The sequence below is a fragment of the Copadichromis virginalis genome, linkage group LG12, assembly GCF_057382275.1.
Source record: "Copadichromis virginalis isolate Kocher_CV1m ecotype Utaka linkage group LG12, C_Virginalis_male_GT1.1, whole genome shotgun sequence".
Classification (NCBI taxonomy): Eukaryota; Metazoa; Chordata; class Actinopteri; order Cichliformes; family Cichlidae; genus Copadichromis; species Copadichromis virginalis.
Genome location: NC_140629.1, coordinates 38,194,469 through 38,217,271, shown reverse-complemented (window position 1 = coordinate 38,217,271; position 22,803 = coordinate 38,194,469). Strand labels below are relative to the sequence as shown.

The 22,803-nt window shown below is 40.8% G+C and overlaps 1 protein-coding gene across 1 annotated transcript; it reads left to right on the top strand.

Moving 5' to 3' along the window:
- The first annotated feature begins 131 nt into the window (after nt 1-131).
- On the top strand, nt 132-21,802 carry LOC146697613 (SEC14-like protein 2). The gene is made up of 12 exons (XM_085476427.1): nt 132-539; nt 7,154-7,229; nt 12,666-12,709; nt 14,327-14,389; nt 14,513-14,701; nt 15,837-15,932; nt 16,012-16,072; nt 16,148-16,231; nt 16,325-16,431; nt 19,446-19,585; nt 20,360-20,529; nt 20,605-21,802. Exons 1-12 carry the CDS (start codon nt 486-488, stop codon nt 20,754-20,756), a joined length of 1,236 nt encoding a protein of 411 aa, XP_085332553.1. The 5' UTR covers nt 132-485; the 3' UTR covers nt 20,757-21,802.
- The last annotated feature ends 1,001 nt before the right edge of the window (nt 21,803-22,803 follow it).

Below are 22,803 nucleotides of genomic sequence, written 5' to 3'. Positions count from 1 at the left end.
ACCCAAAAGGGAAAAAACACCTACTATTAAACGTTAAAGAGCTTAAAATTCTCAGTGTAAGGCCTCGTAGATTAAATTACTTTACTCTTTATTTTCAGCTGATTAGCTCGACAATTTAATGGCGAAAGATACATTGAATAATTCTGTATTTAATAACATGATTTTAATAGTGAGTGAACCTATGAACAGAGAAGGCGGGGCTTCTGCTCTCCGTGGCCCCTCCCTCTGCTGCAGAATGACGCTCCTGTCATTTTCCCCTTTTTCTTTGGCTGAGTTAGCCAGCTGGGCTGGATCTTTAAGCATAGGGTAAAAACGGGCGGTGTGAGAGCCGTGTTTACATTTTTCCCCCCTCTCATACGTTTTGCACCACCGGGCAGTGTCACCGGAGGATAGCAGGACGCTGAGGCCGTGGATGAGCATCACGTGGAGGCGTCAAAGACGGAACTTTGAAGGAGCTCTGCTGTCTTTATCCACAGGTCGGAGGCATGAGCGGGAGAGTGGGAGACCTGAGTCCTAAACAGGCTGAGGCGCTGGAGCAGGTCAGTTTCATAATAATAAGAGTTTGATAACGCGACTGAATGGGGTGATGCCTTCACTCTGGCCTTATCTGTCTTCATCTGCTTCGCTGTTTTCACAGTGTGTGGTTTCCGTCACAGTGTGAAACGCTCTAATAATGTGTGTAGAGGCTCACAGTGAGCTGTCACAGCATGCGCACAGACGCTGTCCTGCATTTATTTCCTTTCTAGCCCATATATCACAGTGGAGTCTCCTCTGTCTAATTAACCGAAAATATTAAGGGTTTATACGCAGCACTAATGTTTTCTGTTAATGTTAGCCATATACTGATGTGTTATTGATCAGCAAAGAGACTATGGAGGAAGGTTAAATTTGCTAAACTAGATTAAATTTAAATATCACCCAAGTTTGACACTGTGGTGTCTTTATTTCCTGTGAGTCTGTCAGTAAGCCACACTTTATGAAGGGCTTATAAGGATTTTTTAAATTATTGTCAATTTGAACCCGTTTCTCTCTCCACTCTGAAGCGTCTAATTGATAAATTGAACAATACTAACTGTGTACATGATGCTCTCCCATCCCGTATTGTTAAGGATTGTTTCAGTGTAATTGGACCTTGTTTATTGTCCATATTGAACTTCTCCTTGCTTTCTGGCTATGTACCTTCAGCTCTCAAGCATGCCATAATCCAACCTGTTCTAAAAAAAAAGGAACCTTGAGCTTAGTGATTTTGCCAATTTTAGGCCAATTTCTAAGCTTCCCTTTCTGGCTAAAATACTTGAGAAGGTGGTTCTGCTCCAACTGCAGACCTACCTTGATGAGAATAATATAAATGATAAATTTCAATCGGCCTTCAAACAACATCACAGCACAGAATCAACATTGCTTCGTGTTTTCAATGATCTCCTACGAATGGCTGACAACGGACGCCCCTCAGTCTTAGTGCTTTTGGATCTATCATCGGCATTTGACATGGTTGACCATAATATCTTATTAGCGAGACTTGAGCACACTGTAGGCATCAAGGGTGCTGCCCTGGATTGGTTTAAATCCTATCTCTCCAATCGGCTCTCTACGGTACATCTGGCTACATCCTCTTCCTCGGCTGTACCTGTTTGCTGTGGTGTCCCCCAGGGATCTGTGCTGGGCCCTACCCTTTTCTCATTATACTTGCTTCCTTTAAGTGCCATCTTTGAGAAATACCATATTGCTTATCACTATTATGCAGATGATATCCAGCTCTATTTTGAGCTAAACGACGATCTTGCTCTGTCTCTGAATAGCCTCCGAGAATGCATGTCTGAGGCCAAGAAGTGGTTGTTGTCGAATTCTCTTATCCTTAATGAGAAGAAAACCGAGATTATGATTTTTGGTAGTAATGCTCTTCGTGCCAAACTCCGGGCCTTTGGTTTTCTTAGTTGTTCTCTCTCTGATACTGTCAGGAATCTGGGTGTCTTATTTGACAGCTCCTTTTCACTTGACAAACAAGTGTCTGCTGTTGTCAGATCTAGTTTTTACCAGCTTCGCCTTATCTCTAAGGCTAGGCGCTACATCCCGCATAAAGATCTCGAAAAGCTCATCCACGCCTTTGTAACGTCGAGGCTAGACTATTGTAATTCACTTTATTGTGGTCTCCACTCTTCCCTTTTACAGAGATTACAGACAGTTCAGAATGCTGCAGCTCGCATTCTAACTAAAACCAGCAAGTTTGCCCACATTACTCCTGTCCTTGCCGATCTGCACTGGTTGCCTGTCAAATATCGTATTCAACTTAAAATTTTGTTGTTTACTTTTAAAATTACTAACAACACTGCACCCAGCTACCTTAAGGACCTTTTAAACCCTTATGCTCCTGCTAGGGCTTTAAGGTCATCGTCACAGTTACTGCTGGCTCAGCCCAGATCTCGACTTAAGACTAGAGGTGATCGATCGTTTGCTCTTGTCGCACCTGTGCTGTGGAACAATCTCCCGATTGGCATCCGGGCATCTGATTCTATTCATTCTTTTAAATCACAGCTTAAAACATATCTTTTTAAACTTGCCTTCTCCACCTTTTAATTGCTGGTTTGTTTGTTTGTTTGTTTGGTTCCTGTGACCTATTGACCTCTTGTATTAATTCCCTCCTATCTTTCTATTGGTGTCTTTTATTATGGTGGTACAGCTTTTATCTTGCTATTACCCATGTGCTGTAGTCATTCTTATTGGTAGCTTTTATCTATGAACATAACTCGTTATTTTTATTTATCCGTTATCAATGTTGGAACCTTTTATTGTTTTATGTAAAGCACTTTGGTATGCCCAAGGCTTTTAAATGTGCTCTATAAATAAAGATGATTATTATTGTTGTTGTTGTTGTTGTTGTTGTTTTAAACTTGATTATATTTTGATTTTTTTAAAGATCAGAATTCAGCCCATAGAATAAGGACGGCGTTGTAGCAAATAATCAGCTAATCTGACTAAGAAACTCAGATTTTAGTTGCTGTCTAAAACCCATTAGATAGTCAGTGTTCAATACATTTAAAATCCTAATATTTTACAAGCCAGTGATGTTCCAAATAATTATTTGTGTATTTGCAAAAAAACATTTGTATCCATATTTAAATGAATGTAAATGACTTTTTGGCCTATAATTTGCCAAACAACGGACAAGTAATTCTGAGACAGAAAAAAGGAGCTGCAGTTAGTTTTTGGCACAGTAACATTTACGTCTCACTGACATTAAAAATGTCCTTTTCTCCATCTGTATGTAAACAAAGTGTTAATAAAAATATATTAAAACGTCTTTTTTAAGATTACCCCTGTGCTCGTCGGTGCACATTTTCCACCAAGAAGTGAGAGTGGGAAAACATCACTGAAAAACAATAGGTGCTATTTCAGATTTATAGTGCTGTGCAAACGTCTTGAGCCATCATCATTTCTTTATATTTTGGGGCCGGTGATGTCGGTGATCTTGTCTAAATGAATGGAATTATGAACTTGGGAAAGTACAATCAGATTTTCATCCACCATACAAAACCATCTGGAAAGCATGTGATTGGCAACGGCTTCGTTTTTCAGCATGACACTGATCCCAACCACACAGCCAGTGCAGTAAACCCATCATGGATAGAAAACAAACAAACAACACCAAATGGAGCACTAGCAGTCATGATCGGCCTCTCCAGAGCCTGGATTTCAACATTATCATTGCAGTGTGGGATCATATAGACAGACAATGGGAAACAAAAAGCCACCAACATCTAAAGAAGAGCTTCGAATGTCCTTCATGAACCATAGAGAACTATTCCTAAAGACGTCAAACCAAATATTGACTTTCAAGCTCCTGTTTGTGCCTTATGTTTCAGTAAGTCGTTGCACCCATTTCCCATTTTTCTAACAAATTATTAACTATAAAGAAATCTGATGTGGCTCAAGACCTTTGCAAAACACAAGTTCAAACTTCAGTATTATGTTTATTGTTCAAACTAGTATTTCAGACAGTGAAACAGTGATTTCCTTTAACCAATAAATTACATAAATTACTTTTGAAACATGCTGCGGTCATTGAGCTGTCAAGAAAAATAACATTTTTTGTCCTTGCACAGGTTAGTAACAAGTGAGCATATCCTGAATAATCCTTCTGACTCTTAGGGTCCCTGTAGTTTACAAAATGGACTTAATTTTGTATTTGTTATGACAAAAAAACAGTAACTCATCCAATAAACCCACAAGGACAGTGTTTTACTGGAACATTTCTGGATACAGTTATTGGTTAACAGCTTGTGAGCGGCTAATCACAAGCCAGTGAGCTTGTGGTTTCACAGTCAGATCCACCCTTTGTCATGTGATGGATTGTGTAGATTACTGGACTCATCAGATGGAATTAATTAAGGAAGAAAAAACAAACCTTTATGTTTGTGTTGTTTAAATCCAGCAGGAAACAAATCACATAAAGCCAAACAGGAGCAACACAATGGAAAAGCCACAGGCAGACAAACATTCAGTTCAGTGTAGGCAATTAGAAACACCAGGGTACACAGCTGAAACCAATCAGGGAAAACAAGACAAGGGAAGCAAAACTGAATATAGGGCACAAAAATATGGAGAATATCAGAATAAAACAGGAAGGAACTTAACATAGCGATGGAGACTTAACTAGACACAGGCAACACGGGTGAGGAAGGGTGAACTGAGACAGGGAACACAATACACACAACAGTAACTGTAAAAAAAGGCAGAAGAGTGAGAACACAACAAGACACTGAGAATTAAACTGAAGAAAGTTTATAATAAGAGAACTTAAAGGTCCAAAAACACAAAACACAGGGTTCATAACACGACTGCCCTAAATGATGGGAAACGTCACAGTGGGTACGGAAATTTGTTTATGAAAAAACAGGCTCTGCCACGACTTTCTCGCAAAATAATTCCTTTCTGGATAAATAAACATTGAAAAAAACAAAGCAGTTCTTAGTCATTAGCAACATTATCAGCTGCACCCCATTAAGAGCAGTCCTGTTGGAAGACCACGTTCAGCTCCACATCTGTTATCATATGATGTCAGGGGTCTGCTGTCATTCATCATTTAGCTGAAGGGAAAGTCTGTTATCTGCATCTATACACACTGCAAAGTGTACGATAAGGCCAAAAGTTTATGGACATGTTCTATTAGTTCATATTAACCCTCCACAGCAGAGGTCTCTGCTGCAGGGCAGGAGTGTTTTTACAGTAAGAAAGATTGAGACATATACTACACTGTTATGATAAAGGTAGATAAATTATACATAGACTAGCATTTCTACTGCAAGGCTCCTTCACCGAGTCACACCCACATTCATACAGTGCTTTTATCTTTGTTGATCTGTGCGCACACTCACACAGCATCAGGGTTTAGTAGTTTGCTCCAGGCGATCGTGGTGATTCCAGCTTTACTAAACAGCCGTTTAGTTCCATGTGTCTTTAAAAGTTCACTATTATGTGAACATTGTAATCCACATGCAGTGTGGTATATTGCTAAAATTGCACATATTTTTCTAAAATGATCTCAGGCTTATTAAATTAAAGATGGAAATTAAAGATCTCATTAACTGTCATTTAAAATGATGGGTCATGATCGTTTTAATCGAGTAACAAACCAAAAAATAATAAAATTGTTTGCTCTTCTTTTCTCAGTCTGGTGCTGTGAAGCATATGAGATGCTCCTGTGTCTCTTATCCACATCCGTTAAGTTATGGGTTTATGGGAAGTTTTGGTGCTGCTGAAAAAACTGATTTTCATTGCCTGGCAAAGTATCTGATTTAAACTGTGGGTGCAAAAAAACGTTTTAGTGATTTATGGTTAAAACCAGCAGCAGTTACTGTAGGTTTGGTGCGTGGACAGAAGGATGTGACTTTATTTCTATATATGAAAAGACATTAAAATACATACAGTTAGACCAATAAAATTGTAGGTTTAATCAATATCTTTTTACAGCAGTGGTTTTCAGTGGTTGAAAAAGTATTTCAGGCCTGAGAGGTCGGTTGGGTTGTCTGGCTTTCTGGGTGTGTCTCGTATTTTGCCGGAATATGGTGTTAAGTGGAAGGTGTGTGGATTTCAGGTAACGTCACGTGATCAAGGTGACACACTGATATCAGGACACTTGACATGTTTCAACATGATAGTGCACATAAAGCCAGGCACTTAAAGAACTGGGTTTATTATTTCAGAACTGAACTAGTCCGCACAGATACATGAAACCTCCACCTCATCCAACACCTCAGGGATGGACAGACACACTGACTGAGCTGTAGTGGCTGTATGGGAACAAACTCCACCATCCTAATGGAAAACCTGACCATCCTGCATTTTGCAGCAACTGAACTTTTAATATTTGCCGTTTATTTCTGCCCTTTGTTTTACATTAAACTGACAAAACCAGCGATACAAATATTTCTTCTTTGTTTTAGGAAGAAATCTGACAAATCCATCCTCCATCTGTTTCTTTTCTCAACAAATACTTTTCTATGATTGCAAAACCTGCAGCCACACCCCCAAGAATTAACCTCCTGCACCAACACGGGGTTGATTTGAGTTTATATGACCTCTTTTATGGGCCCCAAACTTATTATTTGACTTGATTTTATTTGCATGTTTTATCAGTAGAATCTGCTTATTTCAAAATAAACTTGTGCCTTATCTGTTCGCATTGATAACAGATAAGGGGGAGAGCTGTTATCAATGTGATACAATGAGTTGATACATTGAGTGAATATAAATCATGATACAGCAATTTTGCAAAGCTTGCATTCACATTTATTTGTGCCAGTGACTCTTGTAAGTCACAATCTGTAGAAAGGAATCAACCTGCATGTGTTGCAAGGGGAAATGATTCCATACTCGTCCTTATCTATATGTATTTGTTTGACATGCTGTTGGCTATAAAGTAAGTTTAGAGCCTAAAATGTCACGTGAGCCTGCCTCGGGCTCTGCAAACATGTTTACGGGCATCAGCTGTAATGGAAAATAGTCATTAAGTCACAAGATTCGGTGACACACACCACTGTGAAGGAAAACCTCTTTTAAGTCCGGTTTTCACTCCCAGGCTCACAGCTGGAGACATTTAGTGAAACGTTTCCTCTGAAGTCATATGCCTCTTCTTTTCTCCCGTGTCTGATTGCAGTTTCGAGTACGGGTACAAGATATTCTTCCTCAACTTCCTGCACAGCATGACCACTTCCTCTTACGTTGGCTCAGAGGTGAGTTTACTACCACTTTGCATCTGTCACTTCTCCCAAACTGAAAATGGCAAAAAGCAGAAGTTTTCCCATAATTCCACATCCTACACGCTAAAGTTATTTTCTCCTGTAATGCAAACTGGGAAAAAAATCTGGTTACGTTATTTCACTTGTGGAGTAAGACGAGTGAAATAACGTGGTGGCTTATTGCATGAAAAGACATGAAGCAACGTGTTTTCATGACTCTGCTCACATAAACCAACATGTGCACTCAGCACGACACCTCTTATACCGTTGAGAGAGGGGGAGGCGGGTCTTCTTGTACCCCTTTTTAATGCCCCCGTAGGCCCCACCCTTCTGTCTGCGTCTGGTTCACGCAGGGCGTTGTTGTGGCTTGAACCCTCCATTATCAAGTACATTTTGACACACACACACACACACACACACACACACACACACACACACACACACACACACACACACACACACACTAATCTGCCCCTCCCTGCCTGTCAGCTCTGACACTGTAAAATATACAAATGTGAATAAATACAATAAAATAACACGATGCAGACTAACAAGGGGAGCCTATAGAGAGTTTATTGAGCTTCTTTTTGCAAAGCAAATGTGTTTGGCAAAACGGTGCCATCAGATCACGATTGCTAAAGTTGCTGTCGAGAGGAGAAGTTCTTTTGCCAAAAGGTGACAAATAAATAAGCGATAAATACAAAAATTGGAGGTCTTCTTTGTGTAACTGATATCCAGAGTCTGAATAGGTGGTAGTTTTGCACCCTGGAGGAAGCACAGCGATTAAAGCAGGCCTTGTTCTGATTAAGTCCTGAAGCAGAAGCCTAGCACTCTGTGTATCAGGCTAATCCACGGCTAATCGCATTAAAGGTGCACTACGGCAGTCTGCTGCTCTTCTAGGTTTCAGTTCCCTGGATTTTTGATAACAATGAAGAAGTGTCTCATAATGAGCATTTAGACTGGCGGTTAGGGCGTGCTGTTCTCTTTAAGTCGGCCTTACTAAATGAGCGTAAATGCTGTGAAATGCCTGATTTGCTTCTCAGAAAGCTGAGCGTCACAGCTCCAAACATCGACAATGAAGGTCTGTTTGGACAATGCATGCTCTAAATGACACGAGTTATGTCACGCTCAGCATCACACTGTAGGAACAGTGCAGCTTAGTGATTCCCAAGAGGCAAAAGTAGCCCAGGAGGTATTTGTGCCATGGGGTACATGAACAGATTAGTTCTGTATCTGTAACCAATCTGAAAAAACCTGCATGCAACCTGAACAAATCTGAGCTGAAAAGTTGCCTAAAAGTGATGAATAAGCACTCGAAGATGGCGCCTGGTCGAACCATATTGACTTTCAAGATCATGGATCATTGGAAATGTAAAAACTCGATATTTACCTTACATATATTTCCATCTGTATGTACACATGCTGCACCTGTTTCCCATTTTCATAACAAAATATAAGGCAATGAGGGGTGGCTCGACACTTTTGCACGGTACTGTAGTTAAACTATGAGGATGACACAGTTAGGAAATATTGATTAAAGTGTGGCTGGCAGTTCAAGCTGTTGGTTAAGAATATGGAAATGCATAGTCTTAGCTAAACGTAGAGGATAAAAGCTCTTTTCATCTGCTTCCTTATTCACCAAATTCACCACAGCAGGTGGGAGGCCCTTCCTGATGCAACCTTAAAAGGATTTATGTCTTCTCCTCAGATTAAACCATGGGTTTTTACACTTGGTAGGTAGACTGCACTGGATAAAAAGTTGCAATAGCTTCCTAAAATTATGAATAACAAGTTTAATTAACTAAACGTATAGCTAGCTTAAAATAAAGGACCGGTTATTTTCAGTGTTCACTAAACACAATTTAGAGTAGCTTTTAAAGAAAGAAAGAACTGAAATTAACTGGATGAGTGACTGAAAGCGAATTCTAGTAGTAATTGATGGTCGTCACTGTTTGCTGGTCATAACTGCAAGTCTGCGATAATCTGAATGTCCAGATTTACGTGGGCCTGGAGTGCCATTTATGTTGTGCTTGTACACCACTCAAAGAATTTTAGATTACAAGCCACAATTTGAACGTTAAACATCAGAGGTGTTGTTGGTGGAGATGTTGTAGAGCCCATCTGACGGGAGCTTTTAGATGAAAAACAGTGGTGTGGTTTATTGGTGTGAAGCAAATAGCTCGACTTGGCACATGGTGAGGACGCATGATCACCATTAAAATATCAAATTCTGTGCAGACTGGGGGAGCCAGGGATTGAACCACCAACCTTCCATCTTGGTTTCCTGGTAAATAAACGAGAATAGAACATATACTGTGGGAATGAGAAGAAATGTGAAAAGCCCGATCACTTCCATTAAAGCCAGTCAGGGATGTCTGTGTGCTGTGAGTGCAGCAAGGATCAGCAGGAGAGTTAAATGGCAGAGAAAATTTTACCACTTCAGCCTGTGATCATCAAACAGAGTCTGCTGAGTCAGCTTTTATTAACCACAAGCGCCAACATTTTGTACAGAGACTTCCTCTTCTGACGACCACAGTGTTAATCACGTTTGTGGGAACATGTTCATATGATGACATTTTGTTTTCCTTTGATATTAGCACGCGTTCTTTCTTTAGAACAGTAAACAGTAAGAGTCCCTGTAAGGTGCACAAATACATTATCGCTTAATTTTGGAGTTTGATCTCCCTGCATTGTTTTTTAGCGAGCATGCACCAGTGAGAGCAGCGAGACTATCAGAGTTATCCGACAATGAGCTGCACACGGAGGCTTTGTACCCGTAATGAGGCACATCGTAAACTTTTATTACATCTAAAGTCGACGCTGAAAATGTCTGGAGCTGTGAAGTGAAGGTGCATGGATAGAGCCCAAATGTGAAACATAAAAAGGAGCCTTTACTGGTACAAGCAGAATCCCTACAAAATAGGAATCCAGTGCAGAGATCACCAGGCAGCTTAAACAGAAGCCCTGACAGACTAGCTGCAGTCGAATACTCCAAAATGACCTCGAGGGTCTTTTCCTTAATATTTTTATGAGGGAAAGCATCATGAGCTCATAAGGAATTTTATAAGGAAAAGAGATCCATGATGCACAGAGCTGATTAACCTCCTAAGACCCGAACTCTTCCACGACTTGCATTTTTAATTTCTCTTTGATATTTGGGCTGATTGGGTCCTGATGAATGTAAAAACAAAGAATTACCAGATTTTATTTTTTTTTTAAACCTTATTTTTGTTTCTAAGAAAAATGAGAGCCACATATGAGGATATTGATTTAAAATTTCGATAGAACAGTAGCATTATAACGTCCTCGTAAGTGGATATCAGGCCCTTGTAGAGCAAAATTGAGTATTTTGGTCTAAATAACGCAAAAGGTGATATCCACATATGTGGATGCCAGGTCCTAGGAGGTTAATCATGTTATTCATTCTTCCTGTTGGAGAGAGGATCCAGTACTACTCCTTATTACTTCTTATCAAATGCAGTCAATTAATGAAAGTTTCTAAAAGCTGGCATTAGAATTAAGTGATTGTATAACTTAAATGTAATTGGATAATTCTAATCTTTATGTAAAGACTGTTTGTGTGTATAAATCCACTTTCTTCATGTAAGAAGCAGATTTCATCAGAGCTGCGATTACATCTGTGGTTTTACCAGCCTTTCATTGAAGGCTCAGAACACAACGGCAAGTTATGGCCTGGAGTGAAAAATACTATTAACCAGCATTTACAGGTGTGCCACTTGTCAGCCACGTTAATCATTAGCTTTGGTTAATGGTGGTAAAGGACGCTCCTGTGAAGCCTCTGCTAAAGGGGGTCATAAGGGAAGCGCTGAAGCACTTTTGCCACACAGACACCTCCAGGTGACTTCAGTCAGTTAGAAAGCAGCGAGACACAGGTGGGAACAGAGCACAGGTGGGAACAGAGCACAGGTGGGAGACGGCTGCAGAGGATCAGGACGACAGACAGGGAGCGAAAGCACCCAAGAAAGAAACCCGGGGAAAAGCAATCAACAACATAAAATAGCAAATGGAAAACAGGAAGCCAGAGAGCGTGGCGAGGTTCATTAGCAAGCAGCAGTCATAAACAGCACTGATGCGCACAAAGGCACTGATATCTGCAGAAACAGTAAATGGCCTGTGTTTGTATAGCACTTTACTTAGTCCCTAAGGACCCCAAAGCGCTTTACACAACCAGTCATCCACCCATTCACACACTGGTGATGGCAGCTACATTGTAGCCACAGCCACCCTGGGGCGCACTGACAGAGGCGAGGCTGCCGGACACTGGCGCCACCGGGCCCTCTGACCACCTCCAGCAGGCAACAGGTGAAGTGTCAAACAGTGTCAAAGCATGGTGGGGTGGATGGTTGATGAAGTGGACAACTACCCATTTGTCTTATTTTTGTGTTTTCAATGCTGTAAATTTGGACATTCTGGCCTCTAATATCATATAGACCAAGTGGCGTTTGAAAGAATAACTGTCATCTAAAATTTAAAAGGTTGAAACCGTTACTTCAGACCATTAAGGTGACATGCATGTCATTACTGACCCAGAGTAAGAGGTGGCCAGGTCTTAATCCTGGCCCTGCTTTGTGCTTGAGTGTCCTCAAGGTTGCTGTTAGTGTGCCAGGGGGAAGCATTAGCTGCAGTGTAATCTAGTGGTTGAGTAAGATGTCTCGGTTCACAGCACTGTCGTGTCTTTCCACCGGACTGTCAGCTGCAGAGCTAATCACCTTAAAAGGAGCATTAGCCTGTGTGTGCACTCTGCCCTGCATCACTCGTACTCACACCGTGGTCTTAATGCCGACAGCGTTACGGAGAAGAGCTGCACGCCGACCAAAGTTTGATCATTTAAGAGACTGGTTTATATTTCTGCATAATGGCGCCACCATCATTCAAAAACATCAGCGGCAACATTTTAATAACTCCTGGCTTCTCGGCTCGTTGTGTCTGACACCTTTACACGATTTATTTTAATGTTATTTGGCCAAAGTTGGAATGACATAGTTCCAACATGAGCACTGTACTGCCATTATTCCTGCTAATATTTCCGTTAGATTCCTGTTGATAAGCAGATTTAGGAATAATATGAGAGAAAATTCCAGAGGAAGCTTATATAAATGAAAGCCTTTCTACATCACCAGCTGCCCCTTTAATTACAGCACCATGTGTTTGCGCAGTGGTTTTAGCTTTATGTAACATATCCTACATTGTATAATTCAGCATTAAACATTTGTTTAAAATATTAAATTTTACTATCTAAATTTTAAGAATCGCAGCAAAATTATGTTTCTTGTCTCTTTTCTGCGCTCTCTTATTTTATCATTTTAATTTGCACCTGTTGTATAATCCCATTCAAGCTTCATCTCTCTACAATGTGGAATAGAAGATGGATTTCAGCATTGATCATTGCTTTTTATTTCTCCTTTTCAGCCAGGAACTTCAATATCCAGAAGTCTGAGGCAATGCTGCGAAAGGTAATAAACGTGGACTTTCAGTTTTGTAGGCCTGGACTTTTAAAGGGCTTCCACGTGTAACACTCTTCTAGAAATGCATTGCACTGCTGAACCGCGAGCCAAAGTACGACCATAATGCGTTCCCATGTAGTGAACGACATTCATGCGCTTAGCTGCAGCACACAATGCTCATTAGTGTGGGAGTGGCTCCAGATTAGAGAGGAGCAGTGTGGTAATTTTACGCTGTGGATAAACTGAGTCATCACTGCCACCAAAGAGATAAGATGTAGATAAAAAGGATTAAAGAAGCATTTCCATTGATGGGATAAGATTTACAGTGACTAAATTTGCTGTTGTCCACTAGGGGCAGAATATGTGAAGCTGCGTTTGCGATTATTTGCTGTTTCTGTATTTGTCGTGTTTGTATCATTGTTGCCTTCTATGAAACACAGTTTCAAACCATGATTCAACCAGGGATTAAAGCGACTACTAATCATTCACGTGTTGCTTCCATTGCTAGTTGTCATCTTCAACAAAAAATGCACACGTACTTTATGCAAAGTCTGAAGGGAGGATAGGAAATGAGAAAATAAATGTCAACCAACACTTTAGCCCCTGATGACATCAGACACCTCTGAGAAAATGTCCCGTATTTTCAAACCTGAATGCTGCAGGTAGGATCCGGTTCGCGTTCATGTTTTCGCTGAAGGCAGATTTCCTCTGTTGTTTGCCACCTTCACGTTTCACTCCAAGTTGGCATCTGAATAAAATCCCAGGTTCTTATGCTGTATGCGGACCAGTGTCCTGCAGGTTTTAGATCTCACCCTGTGTCACTTCACCTGAATCACATGATTAGTTCATTACCAGGCCTCTGGAGAACTTCAGGACTTGTTGAGGAGGTTGTTTAACCATGTAAATCAGCTGTGTTGGATCAAGAACACATCCAAACCTGCAGGACACTGGCCCTCGAGGCCTGGAGTTCCTCACCCCTGCTGTGTATATAAAAAAGAAAGTTCTCAGTGTTTCAGCTCTGTCATTGAGACAGATTATTAATGTGGGTAACACAGTTGTTTGTTTCAACTGCAGCCCTGCTGATATTTAATGGTGAGAACTACTAAATAACAAATGAAAAAAAATTAATAACTTTTGAAGTGATGACCTCTAATCTTGAAAAAAGAAGTTACAAACAAACTCCAATAAGAAGTGAACGGGAAACCAGAGGCTAACAACCCCCAGTTACTATCTCAAATAAAAACAACAGGAAACTGCACAATGATGGCCTCATAAAATCAAACAAGAAGCACAACAGGAGACACAACAACTAAGGGCATAGACACAGACTGAATACACGCATGGAGGGAAAGGTTCAGGCAAAGAGCTGAAATAAATCAGACACTCAGAGTGTGGAAAAGAACAGAAGAAGGAAGTGAAAATGTAGCAAGCGACAGAGAATTGCACCAAATAAAACAGGAAGTTAACGAAAAGTTAACTGTACTCACACAGACAACAGAAAGACTCACAAGGAGGATGGAAAGTGAGCAAAACAAGAGTAAACATACAGGAATCAATAAGAGATGAGGACAACAGATAGCACAACAATAACAACAGAAGCTAACATGCGTCCATCTTTTCTTCCAGCATTTGGAGTTCAGGAGACAGATGAAAGTAGACACAATAATCACTGAGTGGCGTCCACCAGAGGTAACCCCCTAAAAAGGTTTTATGTACATGTAATGTAGCTTCATTGTACTTTTAGAAAATGACACGGCTTCTTCGCTACTATTCCAAGCAGTGTTTGATATCAACATGGGGGTTTTCTTGCAGGTAATCGAGAAATATCTGTCAGGAGGCATGTGCGGTTATGACCGCGAGGGCAGCCCCATCTGGTACGATGTCATCGGACCCGTAGATCCTAAGGGCCTCTTTCTGTCTGCCTCCAAGCAAGACTTCATCAAGTCCAAGATCAGAGACTGCGAGATGCTTCAGAAGGAGTGTAACCTCCAGTCGGAGAGAGTAAGAGCAGACGCAGCGTTCCTGTTCACACCTCAGACTAAAATCTGATTAACTCAAAGCTCTGCTGCAGCAAAACTGCATTCAGGTGGTGCAAAATCTGATTTTGTCTTTCACCAGTTAAAAAACAAGATCGTTAGGATTCAACTTTTAGTTCTTAACAGTCGTTAAGTCGACCGCACCCACAGGCCCGTGGTGCTGCAGGCTGACAGGGACCAGCGGGTACCCTCGGAAGCTGGGAATTTTTATGAGGGCGATCATGGCTCAAGAGTTGGGCGTTCGTCTTGTAATCAGAAGGTTGCCTGTTCGAGCCCCGACTCCGACAGTCTCGGTCGTTGTGTTCTTGGGCAAGACACTTCACCCGTTGCCTACTGGTGGTGGTCAGAGGGCCCGGTGGCGCCAGTGTCCGGCAGCCTCGCCTCTGTCAGGGTGGCTGTGGCTACACTGTAGCTTGCCATCACCAGTGTGTGAATGTGTGCGTGAATGGGTGGATGATGGCTTTGGGGTCCTTAGGACCAAGTAAAGCGCTATACAAATACAGACCATTTATCAACAAAAACTTGCTAGTTTGGGTCCAATCCCGCAAACCCACCTCATCTTCGATAGCACGGTATCGTTTCATCGTTTGCACGGCTTCAGAACAACCAGGAGTGTTTCAGAAACAGGATCTTTCCTGGTTGGGCTTTTTATTTTGAAAATCAACCAGCCTGAATACTGTGCACGTTTGCCATATTCCTGGGATAACTCCCCACCTGGTGACCCTTTGGCCTCCAGCACTGCATCTTTAATTTATTTGAATAAGGATCAAAGTTAATGCAGCTGTTTTAAAGTTCAACAACTGTTTAAGATCACAGTTATTGAAAATTAGCTCAAAATTAGCATTCTTTAATCTTCATGAATTCATTAATTTTATAAATACTAAATAATCGCATCCTAATGTTTACATTTTATTTTACTCTGCTTGTCTTATTTGGATGTCACTGAAACTGAATTATTTAATGTTCTAACATTATTTAATCACACTGTGGCTGTTTGTAGCAACTTGACTGTTAACTCTGCAGTAAACATGCATCTCTGCCACTTTTTAAAAATGATTAAAAACATGTTTTACTGTCTTTATGTCACCGTTTCCTTCCAGCTGGGGAAAAACGTGGAGTCGATCACAATGATCTACGATGTTGAAGGTCTGGGCCTGAAGCACTTATGGAAACCAGCTATAGAAACATATGGAGAGGTATAGACTTGTATGCACGTAGTGTAAAAGCAGAAAGAGCAGAAGAGAAGTTGGTGCTGATGTTTCTCTGTTGCACCAGATCCTCCAGATGTTTGAAGACAACTATCCAGAAGGGCTGAAGAAACTGTTTGTTATCAAAGGTGATTTCATACTTTTTTAAAATGACAAATTTAGCTGAACGTCCGATTGACAGATTTCTGCTTTTTCTGTCACAGCCCCTAAAATCTTTCCTGTGGCTTACAACCTCGTCAAGCACTTTCTGAGTGAGGCCACGCGACAAAAGATCTGCATCCTGGGAGGTGAGACAAAAACACTGCATGTCACTACCTCCTGTTTACAGGACGTCACCCGAAAGAGTGAAATTTAGTGTTACGGTTTCGCCGCTTTCACAGCCAACTGGCAGGAGGTCTTATTGAACCACATCGATGCCGAGGAGCTGCCGGCGATATACGGGGGTAAACTGACGGATCCTGACGGAGACCCTCGCTGTCGCAACAAGGTGAGTCAGGCTGCAGCATCCTGACTTGTTTTAGCTCGTTTTAGTTTGTTTTTGAATTAAAAATGGCTGAAAAGTTGGAGGCGAAAAATATCCATCACAGATTTACAATCAGTGCTTTGGACTCACTCATAAGACATTAATATATCTGCTGCATATAATCTCAACATCTCTAAAAGAGCAGCCTCGGTCGCTGTAGTAGTATGAAGATGTTTTCTTTGGTTGCCGGGTAAATTATCGACTGTTATTCTATTGTAGTTGTTTTGCCCATGTTGATAAAGACTGTATATAAAAGATGGATGTAGCCACCTTGACATCACTCATTGGACGATCTGTCTTGAAGTCTTAAGCACAATGCCCTTCGCCATCTTTGGGTTTTGAAGGCAGACTTGTCAGTCACTATGCAGCCACACCCTAAAGCGTTCTCTGCTTATAAAGCTGTTTTACTCTAACTGTGGCCATAATATAATATCCACATTAATTTGGATGACACAACACTTGAAACTAAGTTTATAAACTCCTCAGGACCTCATCACTGAGGTCACAAATCAGGTGAAAAGAAGCTTTACATAGCTTTGGTTCCTCGTTTCAAAGACTTGAAGTGCCTCACAAAGTGACAGAGAGAGTGGATCCATGTTTACAGAGACGTGAATGTTCAAGATGTTCAGTAAACATGTTAAGTGCGTATATTTTCCCTTTTTTCTCGAGTCTGTTTGCTCATGCAAAATGAAATGCGATTAATGTAGAATAAAAATGAACTATATTTAATCGTGATTAATCAAAATTAATCCACAGTAACGCTGTGATGAATCTGATTAAAATTGTGTGTATATATATATATATATATATATATATATATATATATATAACATTTTTTGTGTTTATTCTGCATTTACTTCATTATGTTGCATAAATATCTGTTACAAGCTTAAATATAAAGTTGAAAAGTGTAATTACAGTCAGGCTATTGATCAAGTAATGGCGATTAATCACAGTTAATAACAGAAAATTGTAAGATTAATGAGTTATTTTTTATTAAGCTTTCAAATTAACAAAGCAATGTGACAACTTTAATTTTCAAAACTGCTGTGAGTGGATAGCGTCTGACTCCAACTACAGCCAATCAGCCCTCCCGTAGACGCAGAAATAGTCACCAGTTTACCGTCCCGAGTCCCGTCTTGTAGTTTCCCTTCACTGATCTGCATCGTGTGCTCCTACAGTTTTAGCAGCTTCCCCTGTGCTTTGATATCATCCTAATATGTTGTGGGTTTACATTTGCCTATGTTTTACATAACCTCCTGCTACAGCCAAACAAACTACCACCAGGCTACTAACGCTGAATCATAAAATGTTCTGCTGGCTCTGTGTGTGAGGGATCCTGTTACACATGGATGAACCAGGTCACTGACGATGAACGGGCTATTCCAGACTGGCTGCCTGCTGCAGGATAAATCAATACAGCTACACACACACACGAAAAAACTGTTCAGCAGATCTTTCTTGATACAATACAAAGGGCCTGTGTGTTGCACTAAAATGAATGACCAATAATATGTTTGCAGACCTGCAAATAAAAACAATCAGCTAAACCTCCCCCCCTGCTGAGTAGATGTCAGATGTTCTGTGAAGCGAGTAGTGGCCTCACCCTGCAGAAAACAGCAGCTTTGGTAGTCCTGCAGCCGTAGACGCAGCTCCAGGTGACACAACTGACCCGTGTTTGTCACTGTTTCTGTAGATAAAAAATTGGGCCGAGAACAGATGAGGAACAGAACGAGAGAAATTCATTTTGACTTCGTTGAAGGGAACAGACGCTCAGCCTCAAATGTTTTGCTTCTTTCTCTCCTTTTTTTTAAACCTTGTGTGTTTAACTAGTTGTCCTTTAGCTAGCTGTGTGTCATTGATTTTCTATTGTGTTATTTTGATTTTGGTCCACGTGTGAACTTGTGCTGCCCAGTGTAGTTGTGTTGCAGAACGAGTGTTTAACTAGAAAGGTTTAAGAGTTTGTGCTGATTTGTTTCTGGATATGACGCCTCATTATTTTCAGGTACTGTTAAACAGTTAGTGGCTTTGAAACAGCTTTGATAACATCATTTTTATATAGCTTTTAAAATAACAAGATTATTAAGTGCTTTACTAATAAAACTCTCTGGAACAACACGAGTGTAAAAGGAGAGAAGAGAAAATCGATAAATGCAACTTTCTGTTTCCAACAGGAGCCGAGTGGTCGGGGACACAAATCTGAGAAATTTACTTCATTTTTAAAAACCTACTTTAAACAAAATGAAACATACATAGCGCCTTATGCACCTCACAGGGTTTTTTCCCCGTCACTCTTCCTCCTTCTGTATGAACTGTGTAAATGAATCAGACTGATGTTCTTCTCACTTGCTGTTAGTTTTGTTTTCATTCTTTGCCTCTGCCTTTCTTTTCTGTACCTGTTCGTTTTTCTGTGGCAGTCATAAAATAAAATCATCTAAAGGTTCATATCTGCAAGATTTTTAGAGAAGTGGTTACACAATAGTTTGACTTCCTCCACAATAAAGCTGACATCCAAAAGCAGCTGAAAACTTTACGGGACACTTTGTGAAACCGTGACAGCTTTTCTCAACCTCGACCTGCAGTTGGGAGCTCTGTCTGTCTGTTCGTGCTGTTAACCTGCTCGTCACCTGCTGGACCGATGGACATTAATTCAACAATACAGGCAGCTCAGGTCTCACCAGGAAGTCACTGCCCTCTGCTGGTTGCATCCTGTATTGCACTGTTATGGGAAATCGCTGAACATCATTGGTTTGACTTTATGTGAATAAAAAGAAAAACCGAAAAGAGAGAACACTTTGCTCCTTTATAACATTTTTACCAGTTTTGTGCACAACTAGACATTTTACAGGCTTTCATAGCTGTATAATGGCACAGTAAGTGAAGCCTTTTCTTCTTTCCTTCACTTTTCTGCTCTCAAACCTCTCACTCATTGTCTATGTGAGTATTTGACGCCTGTTTTTTTTGACTCTCTGCTGCAGATAAACCATGTTGGACCAGTTCCTCCCTCCTACTACGTGCGCGACCATGTGAAGGTGGATTACGAGCAGTCTGTGACCATCAGCCGAGTTTCTTCAGAGCAAGTGGACTTTGAGATCTTGTTCCCCGGCTGCGTTCTCAGGTCAGTGATAAAAGTCATACAGAGTCTATGATTAAAGGTCCTGTCAAAAGGAGACAGTCATGTAGAAAGAATAGTGTCTGTAAATTTCTCAGAGTGGAGTCGATGAGCCGTAGCTAAGAGGTCTTAAAAAGAATCATTACAGAGACAGCGTGACTCAAAGCCGCAGAGCTCTGATATGATTATGGCTCATCACGCCAGCTTGTTGTGAAGTCACTCACTTCATTCATTGTGCGATTAAAGGTTGACGCACGCCATCCATTTTTGGAGCGTGGGGAAATAGATCAATCCATATCTTTAAAATGATCTTATTCCGTTCACTTATATCACAAGAAATCAAACGACAAACCAAAAGGGTCTCTGTTCAAGCTACAGCTGGAAAAATAGGAAGATTAAATCAGCTACATCTTTAAACTTTAAGCACAGAATCGTGACAAAAGAAGAAACAGAACAAAGTTAGGTTTGCTATTTTGAACATGTGACAGTCATGCTGACAACGTAAAATCAAGTGAGTAGGGTCCCAGTCAACCTGAGCTGCCACTTATTGCTCGGGAAGAATGTGCCCCGTCGTAGTTCGTCCTCTCCCAGCTGTAGTGAGACCATAGTGACATCATTCACTGGTTTCTAAAGTCCCATTGTGTAGCCTCGAGACAAGCGTTTCTGCCATCACCATCTTGGTTGTGAGAAACCACGGCTAACGTCCGTACCACTGTAGAGCACAGTCTAGCTTTCAAAATAAAGGCTTTGCTAATTCAAAGCATTTTTACATCCTGTTAGGTGGCAGTTTGCCAGTGACGGTGGAGACATCGGATTTGGGGTCTTTCAAAAGGCCAAAAAGGGTGAATGGAAGAAGGCGGCTGAGATGGAGGAAATCGTGCCCAGTCAGCGATACAACGCCCACTTAGTACCCGAGGATGGCTCACTGACCTGTGAGCGTCCAGGAGTCTGTGAGTGGCCTTGTGTTCGAGTGCTTCTGTGATGTTAAACCCAACTGTCTAAATACTCCATTCTGTCCTCCACAGATGTGCTGAGATTCGACAACACCTACAGCATCTTCCAGGCCAAACGCATCAGCTACAGTGTTGAGGTCCTGCTTCCTGATCATTTACAGCCCGCGCAGAACAACGGGAAGTCTGGCGACCACGTGGAAGTGGAGTGCGACAGTCAGTTATAACAAAGATGATGTCATCAGATCAGCGATGTTTAGCCGCTCAGAAAGCACAGCCTGACATACTTGATTTGAACATGTCGTGTGGATTAATAGTGTTATATCTCAGTGCTGGGTGACTCGTATTCATGTGGCATCTATTTAGAAACTCCACCCACTCTCCTCTCCGACATCACGGATCCCAGATTTTCAGCCCATTTTATCTTTACTCAGCACTGGTGTTTCAAACAGGCGCCAAATAAATGAGCTGGTTATACCACAGCGTGATACGGTGTAAACAAACAGCTGAAACCAGTAATGTTCAATTAGTATCAAACTTTGTCCATGTGCAAGGAAGTATTTTCTATAGATGCAGTAAAATTAAAGTAAAACTCTAAATATTTGAATTTATTGCAAAATGCACTAAATTTTGTGCTATTTGTCCTTTTTTTGATTCATCATTTATCAGCTGTGCCTCTAGTGATCACGCTTTCCCTGAACATACACTGTCATGTCAAAAAGAACATTTCACAGGACTCTGCAGTGAAAACTAAGAATCGCGTCATTCAGTAGCTCATAGAACCACCTTCAGCACCGTCATTACTTCAGCTCGTTGACATTTGCAGGTATTGGTTTATGCACAGCTCTCCTAAGGTCCTGTAACAGCATCTCAGTCAGGTTGAGGTCTGGATATTGACCGGACCATTGCAGCACCACGAGTCTTTTCTTTTTCAGCATTCTGTTGGAGATTTGCTGCTGCGCTTGAGCTCATTGCTTTCTTTTTCACATGACTGTGTTAACAATCAACTTGCATTCACAAAAAAAAAACAAAACGCTTTCATCTGAATGTTTTTCAAAGAATTGCATTAATGTAATTTATTATATAATTTAATATTTAAGTTTTAAGTCCAAGACTAAAAATATGAAGGCAGAAATGAATATAATAAGTCCTCTTGTTTGGTAAAATATACAGTATATATTATTCCTGCTATTCCAGTGAGTGAATCGTGTTAGTCTGACTCAAAGCTGTACTAACACAGCTGTGCAGAAATAAAAATGGAATAATTGTAATATTTGTTTTGTTTGATTTGAAGCTTTCATGGTACGTTCCAACATTGATGCTTCACAGATTCAAAGACCAAAAACTATACTGATGCAAAACAAATGTAAAAACCAAACTGGACAGAGTTTAGATACAGGCAGTGTTGTAATAACTCAGAATGTGACACTATGGTAAATTGTAAATGGACTTGTTCTTATCTTTTCTTCTTTCTGAACACTCAAAGCGCTTTACACAACTTGTACATTCACCCATTCGCACAAGCACATTGTTCTAAGTGCTTTCTAAGTAACATTCACACACATTCATACTCCGATGGATGCATCAGAGAGCAATTTGGGGTTAATATCTTACCCAAGGATATTTGGCACGCAGGCTAGGGGAAGCCAGGAATCGAACCACCAACCTTCCGATCAGTAGATGACCTGCTCTCTCTTCTGGGAATTTGCTTCACCGGTTATTTTTCTGAACGTGATCAAAATTTTTTTAATAATCGTTAAATAAAACAAGGAAGGCATCCAAAAAGGAAGTGAATGTAGATGCCAGTCATTCAGTTCTGGGCTCATGTTTTTTCCCTGTCACCTGTGGATTACCTTTAAAGCAACCAGAAAAAAGCATCAACATAAGGTAACTGTGAAACACCTGGAAATTAGAATCAAACACCACAGCAGCATTACTCACCTGATGATTCACGCTGTGGTCATTCGAACGTGTAGTAAACTCTGTGCTGTGACATCTGGGGAATAGTCAGTTATTTTCTCGACATTATTTATTTCTTCCAAATTATAAAAAACAGTCATTCAGACTTAAATGAGCAGCTCTCCCTGACTGTATGCTCATCAACGACCGGCTGAGCAGGATTACAGTATTAATGCATCATAAAGATGAGCTACAAATCAGACAAAAACAGAATCGACCTGCATGTATACAGCGCTTTTGCAGTCTTACTGGCCATTCATGCAGCACTTTATGCAATACACCTTTAAGTACTTATCCAGCCCACAACCATTTAAA